The following is a 12,463-nucleotide window of genomic DNA, read 5'->3' as shown; positions in this document are numbered from 1 at the left end:
TGCCCCGCCGAGGGTCCCTGCCGGGGATCCCCGCCCCGCCGGGGGTCCCTGCCCCGCCGAGGGTCCCTGCCCCGCCGCTGCCCGGGCCGGCTGCGGGAGCCGGGGGTGTTACCCGGGCAGGAGGCTCCTTTCCGGGAGCGCGGAGGAGCTGTGCCTCGCTCAGCGTCGGGGTGGTGGGGATTTCTTAGAAAGCGGAGAAGTTACGTCTAAAATTAAATGAGAAGTGGCAAAAAAATGGGGTTTTCACATTGACATTAGCAACAACCGAGCTCGTTACTCTCTAGGTGTCCTGGTTCCCATTTGCAAGGATGTGCTGAGCCAAACCGTCCAGGTGCCGGTGTCATCGTGTTAGACGTACTGCAGTGTTGTATTCAATGCTGCATTTTTAGCTTCATTACTTTTCCTCTGAACAGCCTAACGATGAAGCTTTTTCACAGATTAAAACCGTTTAGCAAGACCCAGCATGTGTCTGCCAGATCTCAGAGCTTTCTTCCTCCGCTGCCGAACACGGAAACGTCTCTTTCACATCATTTTATACGAATATTTGAAGCCAAAGTTCAGTAGAAGAGAGGAAACAGTGATCCATAGAGCCATAAAAACGAGGCGGTGTGATTTCCTAGTGCATATCACCAAGAAACTGTGTGTTCCATCCTTAGGTAGGTGTCAGGTGTCACACGGACTCGCGGGGTCAGCCCTTTCCTTTCGCGTGGGGACCGCGGTGGTGATGGAAGGGAGTCAGATCCTGCAGACCTGCAACACGCAGCCCTGAAGCTGCAGGCAAACAGCTCGGCTTGGGAATGCCTACCCTCTGGAAAAGCAGGAAAGGTGGTTGCTGCAGCTGCTGCCAGAAATGCTGCTGCTGTGTGAATCCCGTTTGTACGTTCAGTTTAGACTAAACCGTACAGATTTGAGGGTATTTGGAAGATAGTTATGGAAACCTTTACATGTCTTTCCTAGATACCCTACCCAGGAAATATTTGCCATGGAAAAAGATAACAAAGTATTTTTGGTAGAGCTCTCATGCTACATATGCTCAACATTGTATTTCTCTTCAAATTTAGCATAGAGATGCATACGCACTGGGTCATGCTCAGAGAACTTAGATCCTTTTCCTTTCATTTTCCTGTGGCTGACGGTGAAGTTGAGTATTTATGTGGACACAGAATGTAAATCACAGTTTTAAAGGCAGAGTTTCTATGCTAGATTTAAGAAATGTTAAGAAAAAAGTATATATATCTATTATGTTACCTGCTGTTGCAGAGACGCTACTTATTTGGCAATTTTAAAGCAAAATTTTCATTCTATTGACGTAATGCTTTTATCTAGGATTAGTTCCAGATAACAGATTTGGTACAAGGGGTTTAAATCACTTTTAAATAATTGATAAATAGTATCTTACTCCAACGCATCTCTTAAACCAAGGTAAATGTTTTTTTGTCCCAGGCACACATGTTAGTCTTCTAGGAACACAGACATAAAAAAACTAAATACTCCTGTGGGTTGTTTCAGAGTGATGCATTAACATATTTACTGTGACCTCGACAACACTGGAAACCACATAAGTAAGACATCATTGGTAACTCTAAGACAAGAAGTGTGTGGCTGTTGTAGCCAGAGTACAGCTGAGGTGGTTTTAAATATTCATGTCAAGAACAGTTTGTAATGCTGGTTGTGAGAAAATACAGCTGTAAACAACACAGACTGGTACCAGGGAGCAGAGAAGACCACAGACCATCTATAGGATCGTTCCTCAGTGCAACTGCTGTACAGCTACCAAATGTTTCCTTTCTTAGCTTTTTGGATTTCTGATTGCCAGCTTTTTTTCTTTTCAGTCGTGATCTTGGGGACTGTATTATATCTGGAACTGGAGTGGCCAAACTTGGGAGACTTAAAATATCACATCACTGTGAGCCTGACAGCTGCATTTAATTGCAGATAATATGCCTACATTTTAAAATAGAAAATGAAGACAAGCAGCTACTTCCCTTGCATTTATCTTTTTGCCAGATGAGGCAATTAGGATTATTTGTTTTATACTGTCCAAGAATATCTTAGAAAGTTAGCAAAACATACGGATATGCACAGAGAAACTCTGGTTCCTGCTCAAGTAAATGGTAGCAGCATTTAGTAATGTCTTTGCTTAGAGTCTACATAGAGATGCAAGGAAGAAAAGCAGTGGAAGGAAAGAGATAAACCTAAGGAGGAGGAGGATGACAGCAAAAGTCCAAGTCTGATTAAAGGAAAAATCTAGTGTTTCCCTTTCCTTCCACTAGTTTATAGCTAGTGCTGCAAATTCACTACTAGAAATTGTAAATGTGCTACTGGTGTTTCGGCTTTGTCTTCAGCAATGCACCCCAGGTGTTTATTATACTCTGAAGTTACAGAATAAGGTTGTGCACAGGTAATACTTTAAGTCCAAGGAGAGAAGCCCTTAAACTTTTCATTTTGGTTCCCTTTGGGTTCAGCCCTGACTTTAAGTTCTTCCAGTTCATTTGTGGTCCAAGCTCAACAAAACCTCAGAAGGATGGTTTGATCCTTTTCCAGTTTTAGGGACAAAAAAATAAAACAAAACAAAACAAAAGAAAAACCACAAAAAAACCAAAAACAAACCAGTTTGGGTTCAGCTCAGCTCCCCACTAACTGCTCAAATCTCAAAGCTAACCATGTAGATTAAAAAAAGTATTTCCTAGACTTTGTAGATCAATGGACCATGGCCAATCCTGCACATCAGTATCAGCAGACTTTGTTCTGTCTACTTCTGTGGACTGAAGAATCACAGTGGTCCTTAAGCCACTGCTGAATTTGGAGTAGCAAGTCCAAATCTGTGGGAACTAGGCTGAGTGGCATCTCTTCTGACAATAGTCTTCTCTTTACATGTGGGTTATTCCAGGTCAGAATACCAGATTTTTAAAACTACCACACACTTTTTTAAAGCTCTCTTAAAAGTCCCAAATCTTTTAAAAAACTGTAAAAGTTTTGTTGTTGGTTGTTTGTTGTTTTTTTAAGAAAAAAGCTTTTGAGAGGATCCTTTGTCCTAATTAGAGTCAAGCTGTATCCTAACATGTAGATATTTTCTTTTTTTCCTACAGACTAATTTGTTTCTACTGATAACAAAAGCCAAAATGTGTTTTTAAAACTAGTGCAAGCAGATTTAATCTATTAGGACTGTCCTGTTTTCAATTGTCTGTAGGACAGCATTCCAACTTTCAGGACAAAAGAAAAGAAATATGAGCCTCTAGATTTGTTTATTAAAAACACATCTAATTGGTTAAATCTCTCACAGAACCTCTGAAATGAAGATGGAAAAAAACCCCAACATATATTGTTGCCTGTGATTTTTAGAAAGAAGAGCAGAGAAACATGTCTGAATGTGATGTATCTCAAAAACACTGTTAAAATGCAAGTCAGGGTGGCCCAAACGTCGGTGGCCTGAAGAGCAGATGACGGTCTTGCAAGCCACTGCCATCCACTGCCTTCCCCAGCAATATCCCTTCCCTTCCTCCCTCTCCTCTTCCTCCTCACCTGGGTTGACATTGCACTACTTCCCTTTGCACACCCAGCCCTCAGTGATGCCAACACTGGGCTCCTCTGTGCCAGCCAGCAAAAAGCAGGCTGATGCCAAAGAAAGGAAGGTTTTTATATGGATATGCTGCTCAGCTTGTAGACTGAGCTTAGTGCTGTACTGGGTGCTGGCAGGGTTTGAGGGCACTGGGCTGGGGGGGTGGGGAGAGGGTGTCACTCTTCAGGTGGCATTTGCTATTTCAAAAGTGATTCCTTATCACTCCTGAGAAAAGATGATGGGCAAGACTGGCGTGCATCACTGAAGGCAATCAGCCCCTGGGCTGCTGCTTAGATTGTTCTGATACTTTCTAACTTCCCTTTCGTTTAAATAATAAAGGTTTATAATCAACTGCAGTTTGAAGAGAGCAATAAATATAAAATGTAACATCATCAGCTTCTTAAAAGCATGTCCAGCTGTAGGTACACTGTAGCACAGAAAGTTCCAAAACATCTTACCCATGGGGTTTGGAATGACCACGTATTGTCTGTATGTTTACCTCTGTTTCAGTAATAAAAAGAAGTGTTTATTTGCAGTGCTGCAAATAATTATTTCTTAATGTGTTTACTTAGATGCAAATAATCTGTAGCCACAATTTGAATGCTGAATAATTATAAGAAAATATGTAGGCATCAAATGCAAAACTTTTGTATTCATTCCAGAAAAAGAAATATCTGCAAAACCCCTGCAATTAATTTTTGCAAAATGTGACTCAGTGTTTCTCAGAATTTTTAGTTCATTTTCCTTAAATGTATGAATTAATGTAGTTCTTTGTTTGCATTTAATTTAAAGGTGCTTTGAAGAGACAGATTTAAATACTGCAATCCTCTAAATATTTATTCCAGATGTATGACATTATTTTTTAAATATAAAGCAACCATTTTAATAAGGTGCGAACAAACAAAACAAATTCACAAATCAACCTGAAAATCAAACATTAACAAGTAAGAAAAAGGAATAAAATATTCAAGTCTGAAACCATTTCACAAAACCTACTTATTTTGTTTGCAATTGACAGCATATGAAATTATTGTCTAGCATTTTACATAAAAGACTGGAAGATTGGTTTTATTTAGGGTTAGAATAACTACTGTTTTTTGTCATCTTCTGTTTCTTTCCCAGCCTTTGAACTAGACAAACTCATATACATTACCTGTATTTTAGATGTTGTTACTTTCAGGTTAAGCTCTTCAGGAGCTAGTAATGACTCACTGAAAGTTTTTACAGGTAGCCTAGTGAGAGAATTGCCACTGCTTATACTTCTTCCATATGTCCTGTTTTCAAATAAAAAATAGCCTTTGATTTAAAGTTCTTTTACTCTATTTTGTTCCCATTCAAAAATGAAACCTTTCTGTATGCATGGCTGCAGCAGGCTAGTTAAGCAGCCTGCAGTAAGCACTGCATCCTCTGTCAGGGGAGTTCAAGAAAACAGAGGAATTTCCAGAAAGCAGTTATCTCCTCACAGGCAGTTTCTCCAGCAGGAAACAAGAATCTGAAGTGCTCCTGTTCCTGAAGGAGCTGTGATGCCACTTCCACTGCAATCTGGTTAGAAAAGAATCTCACTTTCCTAACTAACTTTGTTCATGCAGCCATTCCAAGATATTACCATAATTGCAGCTTAGGTTTCCGTCAATGTTCATTGAAATAAGTGACTTTTCAGCCCACACTGATAAATGACAAAATGTTATGTCCACTGCCCACTTTGCAGTGATAGGTATATTGCAGCTAATACAGGCTTTGTCTTGTTTAATACTGCTCTTCCTAAAATAAAACCGACCAGCTAAAAATCCCACAAACGGGAAGAGTTGATCCATAAGGTATTCTGCACTTCAGACTCTGTCAATAAGCAGCACACTAGGTAAGAAAAAAGCAAGTGTAAGAAGTGTCATATATGTGTCCAAAGCAACCTGTCAAATTTGGATACTCCCCTGAGACAAAATGAGTGTGGGTACAGAGGTTCAACTGAACAGATCCTATCTTGGGGTTGCAACCTAAAGAGATGCAATTAAATTGTAACAAAGCATTTTGAAAATGGATTTCACAGCTTTTAACTATCAACCTTACAACCGTTTCTTACACAGTTCCTGTTGTCAAGCCTGATCCAAATAACCTCAACAAAGTCAATAGAAGATTTTGCACTGGGCTTTGAATCTTTTCCCACATTTAACATACCTCTGCATTTCCTATTTCTCAGCCAACAGTGCACCAAATTGCCATCCTCAGCTATGAAACATCAATTACGGAACAATTTGACTGAAAACAAAAGGATTTACTTACGTAAACTCTGCCTTCCAGTGAAAGGAAAGTTGAGGCAGAAACACTGAGTTTGGGTTTTTTTAATGTATTTTGTTCTTTGTAGCACTCAGCACTAAACCTTTCTTGTGTATTACCTGTTTTAACTTTGTCGTACTAAATACCAGCTTGCTCCTTATAGAAATATAAATAAGTTTTGGACCTGCATTTTATTCTTCCTTAATACCATAGAAAGCAATGGCGTTATTTTGATGTTTCACTACCTGGAGAGTTAATGGCTCCAACTGGAAAAAAAAAACAAAGCAAAACAAAGCAAAGCAAAACTAAACAAAATAAAACAAACAAAAAACATCCAAAAAACCACACAGGCGCAATCTTTTTTTTTTTTTTTTTTTTTTAAATAATATTTAAGTAGAATAAAATCCACAATTTATCAGGCAGACACCAAAATTATGGTGTTATCTTTTACATTTCCCTAGACTTCTTTGGGGGCACTGGCTTTTTTTTTTAATAATATTTAAGTAGAATAAAATCCACAATTTATCAGGCAGACACCAAAATTATGGTGTTATCTTTTACATTTCCCTAGACTTCTTTGGGGGCACTGGCTACACAAAGCCCTGTAGGTAACCTCATTAATAAAGACAGTTAATTCCTCCCCAACTTGGCAACCCCTGGGACCAAGATAGACTGATTTTTCTGTAAGATTGTTGTGGGTTTTTTCCCCTGAAATTCCGCTATCTATCCAGATTTTGTTTGTATGTGGTTTCAAATTGTGTGCTGCCAATTACTCCCCTGGACCTTTAAGCTCTACTAATACACCTTTCAGCATCGTACTAGTCCTGATGGCCAGTTATTTGATACACCTTTTGAGAAGTGCCACTTCTCATAGGAACTGCTTGATTTTCTGTGTTCTTTCCCTTCAGTCCCTTCTAAAGACACCAAAAGCCAGACAGATAATTCCCTCCACAGCAAGCAGAACAGATTCTCATCTGGTTTCCTGGTCACTGTATTTCACCTAGCTTGCAGCATGCCCTCTGTCTAGGACAGCAGATAAGGACCAGCAGCGGTTGGCACCAATGCCCTTCACAGCCCCTGGCAGCACCAATTCCGCCTCCCAGTTTCCTTGACTGATCTTCAGCCCCTTGTAGAAATTGCCCAGTTTCAGCAATACTGTGGCAAACGGCCATGTTGTTGTAAACTGAGCTCAGACCTTCGTGATCTCAAGTTATGTGCCGATGGAATGTTGTTTCCAGGCATTTTCAGTCATACCAAGGGCTAAGCAAAATACTGAGACCTGCTGAAGTTAACACTAATAAAAAAGTGGTTTCCAGGAGCTAGGCTGGGATACCAAAGTAGCTTGTCATCCCCACTTCCTCTGTGCATACAGCACTAACCAGCTCAGACCTTCCAAGTGATTTATAGTCTATTTGGAAATGTTATGGTATACATACTAAGAGTTTCCCTTATTTCTATAGTTGTTTGTTGTTTTTTTAATAAAGCTTCTTTCAACAGAAAAGTTTCTTATTGAGAATCAGTAATACTAGTGTTAGAATTCCTCAAGCCATTACTTCCTCTAGAAGTCAATATGATACTTAGATTTATTTTAATGACAGCAAGGTCAGCAGAAGTTTTAATTTACTTTATTTTAAATTACTGTTAGGCACGACACCCACGTCTAAAGGTATCTCTTCCCATTTCCATCATGTGTTTTGGTTTAAGAACAAAGCCCTGACAACACTCAACTTACTTTCTGCTAGATCCTAAGCTTATAGCCAGAAGAAAAATCAATAGGAATTTGAGAAACACAAGAAAAACCTCTTGAATAGCACATGTAAGTAAAAAAAGTTTTTCTACAATTGTAACAGGGTCATTTACCCACAGAAACACCTCACTAAGACACAAGAGGTGGCTAAGATACAGGAATTCATGCAACTACAGAACTCTGTTCTTCCTATCATATGTATATCCTGTTTTCTCAAGGTGATGAGACTTAATAAGTGTCTCAGATTCTAAGGCTCCACATTTTTTAGTGAGGAGTAAATTCTGGATTGTTTTGAGATACAGAAGTAAACCTCTCTGTCCTCATATTCTAGTGAACAATTTTTCCTGCTTGCTAATAATTGTATATTGTTTGTCTAGAATGTGATTACATAAAATATAATTAGGACAATACTGATGAGATCAGATTAAAATAAAATTACTTCTAATGAAATGGGTGCAGCATCTTGCTTACGTTCCCACTCTACCCACCCATCTTCTACTTGAACTATTTTCTGTCTCTGGTAACAACACCAGCAGGAGGGAAATACCCACGCAACTAAAATGGAGCCACAGTTCGTGCTTGTGCTAGGTTTAGTGCTAAACGAGATGCAATCACCAATTCAATTTTCAACATTAATCTTGCAGTTATTTATTTATTTATTTTTCAAGCATCACCTTTTAGGATTGTGGGATTCTCAGCTTTCCTTTAATTAAAATGAAGAGGCTTTCAGGAACTAACATTCCAGGTATAAGCTGGTAAATCTGAAACCTCAAGACCCGAAAATGAAAAACCAGTGGAGTGGAAAAAAAAGACTTAGGATTAAAGTCCTTATCGTGATTTTTGGTTGACTCACGGGCATCAAACCTGTGAAACTGGCTTCACTGAACACTCTGTGCTAGCAATTCAAGATGACAGATATCAGTTAGAAATAATTTTTGGAATCTGAAGGGCCAACAATTTAAAAGCTAGTACTGGAAACAAGCCACAGCAAAATCCATAAAGTGGAGAAAAAAACCAACCAAACAACTAACACTAGAACTTTAAAAAAAAATGTTTGGACATGGTAGTGCCTGAAAAGTCACGAGGTCTACATGAAAGATTTTTGCACCACTGTAATCTAATCATGTGCTATCCTTGGATTTTTTTGTAATAGAACAAGTAATTCCTCTGTGCTGCCTTAGAATGAAGCTGAGCTTTCAGCAAGCTATAGTGTGGTTTAGTTTTACTAGTGCAATGCATCAACCCTAGGGCGGGCATCCTAATGAGGACAAGAACTACGCTTTCATACAAAGAGGACTAGTTCCCCCTCCAGTCTGTTCAAAATATTGTTTGGTGCTTTGAGCACACCACAGCTACAGACCCTACTTTTCCTCACAGTAACTAATACAAATGATATGAAGTGTAAGTCAGTATGCTCAACATTTGGTGACTTGTTTCCACATCACAGAAACTACTCTTGTTTATTTACAAGAATCACCACCTTTCACTTCACTAGCACTCCTTGTCTTCAGCCTGCTGCTTGAACCTTGTGCTTCAGAGAACTGCTAACAAAAAGCCCAGCAAGCTGCCCTGCACCTGCCCCATGACATTCCTCAGAGCTTGGCTCTGCCATCGAGTATACCTGGCTTGTGACTGCTTATGGTAGGCTGCCAGCAATCAGCCATAAATTATTTCTTACCTGTACAACAGAGCTGTCTCATTGCACCCCAAAGCTCTTATCTTCTCAGTCTGCTTATTCCAGCATTGACATTCATTATTTAAATTCCTAGGCCAGCGGCTAGTCTGGAGGGAACTTATTTTAAAGGACCTTAGTATAATGTGTTCACCAGTAAGACCACAAGTGTATCACAGCTAAGTATCACCTTGGCTAAAAATGCCCAGTACGGGAGAAGGTAAATAATGTAGCAGCAGATGGAAGTGCTTCTTACTATACCAGAAGTTATTCCATAACACAGCTACCTAGTCTCAAGGCAGAACTGGACAAGAACTGTAAGAAAACAGATTCATCAGAATGAATCACGTCTCCAGGAATACAATTATTTCACAGGTGCTGTTCACAGGAAAAGCTCCTCAGCTTCAGGGTGGCAGATCCCAGCAAGACAGACGACAAGCACAGAAGAACCTTGATTACAACACATACCTGGAATACAAAAGTTCTTCTGGGATGGGAACTGAAGGGTAGTCACTGTGTCATGTGAAAAACTTCCAACAATCTGCTACATTTTGGCAGAGCACAGGGAAAAAATTAATATAACATGATCTTTTGTTTTTCAGAGAAAACTCCCCTCATTTCTATACTGAAGCTTGCATTAAAAACTGTAAAAAGCTGTGGAGAAGGAAGAAAGCCACCTTTTTCCACAGAGGAACAACACTTGCCATACCAAGTGACCACCTCCTCTGCCTCAGGTTCTTGGGGTCTTCCTTGTCCCAACAGCTGTGCTGCTCATTTCTACCAGCACGTTAATGACAAAATTGAGTGCATAACACTGGGAGTTTAGATGCAACAAAATAAGATGCTCAGTGCCCCAGAATTTATGAGAAGGGACATAGCATCTCGACAATATTACAGAGCACTTAAGTCACAAGGAAAACAAAACTAGTTTATGTTGTTTCTATTTCAGCCTGGGCAAGCCTAGATTATAGTAAGTCCTGACAACCCTCAAACACAGGACTATTTGCTCTAATTAAAAAGTAAGCTAAGGAAAGAGTTAAAACTATGACATTGTTGACTGAGGATTAATCTATGCCCTTGTTTCTCTCTTGACTGCTCTCCTATTACTCTCATCTAGATATTTCTTCTATTCAATACTGCACACTTAGATGGAGGAATGGATACTGAGGGCCTTAGTTCGTTATTTCCATTTGGAGGACTGCTGTAACAGAAAAAGCAATGCCTTATGCTAATGCCTGTCTATGGGAACTCAGCAGGCAGCCTCTAAACCACTAATCTGAACATAATCCAGCTATATTTTTGAGCAGCACTGCACAGGCAAAGCAGGAGTATTCATCCTTGCTGATATATGTGCATTTATTTGAGTATTGGCTGGGAAATTATACAGGTTCATTAAGATCACTGTTTCCTGAACAACAGCAAATCCATACATACAAAGATTGGGAGATTGTTGTGCCATTTTATTTACTTTATTGAGTAATAGTCTGATAGTTACAATGGTGAATTGGAAGGAAAAAAAGAAAAAAAAGAAAGAAAAAAAAAAACCCAAACAACTCTCTCCAAAAAAACCCACCCAAATCCATATTTCCCCACATTTTGGGAAACAAGCTGAAGAAAACATTCTACACTGTAGAAGACAGCTGTAACTGCTGATATCCATGTTTTGACATCAGAACTCGGCAACTGCAAGTCTGCAGTTTACAGTCCTAAAGCCTCAATCTAAAGAGGCTTAATAGTAATAACACGGATATATCACCACTGGGAAGATGTTAACATGTTAACAAAGATTCTGGGATACCAATCTGGTATAAGCAACAACATACTGGGTTCCTATGAAAGATGTGGCATTTTTCCTTAAGGTCAGCTTTTAAAGAACTTCAAAAAACCACGTTTTAAACTGATTACTTACAGTAATCCTTTGCTTGCAGAAAAGCACAAGAACTATATTTCAATATAAACTGAATACATGATCACTTTTTTGACTGGATTTGATTAGTTGCATAACTTTGGCAAGATTATCACAATGTGATCCAGTTAAGCTTTTAGGATTATACGAACACCAGCACCAAATTAATCTTGGAATCAGACAACTGAGACACTTCTGCACTCTCATATGTCTCTGAACACTTCTGCAATCTGTCTCGGTCCCACAGCTTCAGTTAGCATTTGATAATTAGTGCAGTATTTTATGTCATTGACAAAGCAAAACAATGTGGACAGATTACTGGCTTCCCTCTCCTCACAATAATAGCATGCCACCTTCTTGAACCCTCAAGGATGCAAACTGGGATTATTCTACATAAAGTCTCCCTTTGTGGCATCTGAAATAAAAACCTTTCCCCCAGAACTGCCACTGTTTTGACAGTGAATTCCATGCTGAGCTGTATAACTGGTTACTCACTTCTTTGGCCGATGTTAAGAATTGCATTTAAAAGTTACTCTACATTAGAGGCATTTTAAAAAGACGTTTATACCTGGTATTGGTACTCTTTCAAGTACTCTTTTAGTCTTGTTGGTAACGGCAGCTCCCAGATCTGATTCGTACACTTGTTTATAGTTATTCTGCAGCGGTGCTGCAGAGATGGAGCAGACGTATAGAGAGGTTTGTTCAGGTAAAGATGAACTGTTCCATTTGAAGGCGTTTCCGTTCTGTCCTTGCACATGAGAACATAGTACTCAATCAAATGCACAACGCTGTTAAACTGTTTAAGTCTAGATCTGACACAAGTGATAGAGTCCAGTCTAAACTTGCCATCTTGATATTCTATACGTAGATTGGTTGGTCCTGCTGATGTTTTTACTGAAATAGTTAATAGATACTCTGAATGTGAACTGTCCCTAACCAAGAAAGTCCCTTCGGGGGCATCCTGTAGTCTCTCTTTGGCTTCAGCAACAGTCATATTGCCCCAGTACCATCCTGTTAAAAGAGGAGAGAGAGAAAAAAAAATGGGCTTTGTTTATTCTTGTTCGTTAAAAAAGCTGCTCCTTGGCCGAAACGCTTGTAATAACCCGTTTCCTCTGTTGTTTGAAAGCTAAAGTCCTGCAGGTATTGTAAATTTTTATTTGCTGTTTAAATTAATTTGCTTTACAACGCGTCTCGTTTTGACAGAGCCTCCCACGTCACTGCTGATATTCACATCTACGCGCACACACGCACAAACTTTCCCGCGGAGCCCTGCGAGGCCGAAGCCGCCGGGCGGCCCGTGAGGTGGCG

At 39.6% G+C, this 12,463-nt stretch overlaps 1 protein-coding gene across 1 annotated transcript; it reads right to left on the bottom strand.

Moving 5' to 3' along the window:
- Window positions 1-11,512: 11,512 nt before the first annotated feature.
- SOCS2 (suppressor of cytokine signaling 2) lies at window positions 11,513-12,182 on the bottom strand. The gene has a single exon (XM_010008020.1). The coding sequence runs from the start codon at window positions 12,147-12,149 to the stop codon at window positions 11,718-11,720; it is 432 nt and encodes a 143-aa protein (XP_010006322.1). The 5' UTR covers window positions 12,150-12,182; the 3' UTR covers window positions 11,513-11,717.
- Window positions 12,183-12,463: the final 281 nt, after the last annotated feature.

Source organism: Chaetura pelagica, unplaced genomic scaffold (assembly GCF_000747805.2).
Source record: "Chaetura pelagica isolate M959 unplaced genomic scaffold, ChaPel_1.0 scaffold50, whole genome shotgun sequence".
NCBI lineage: Eukaryota > Metazoa > Chordata > Aves > Apodiformes > Apodidae > Chaetura > Chaetura pelagica.
This window is presented reverse-complemented; position numbering and strand designations above follow the sequence as displayed.

Coding starts and splice junctions, on each gene's coding strand:
- SOCS2 (XM_010008020.1), bottom strand. CDS start 12,149: ATGACTGTTGCTGAAGCCAAAGAGAGACTACAGGATGCCCCCGAAGGG.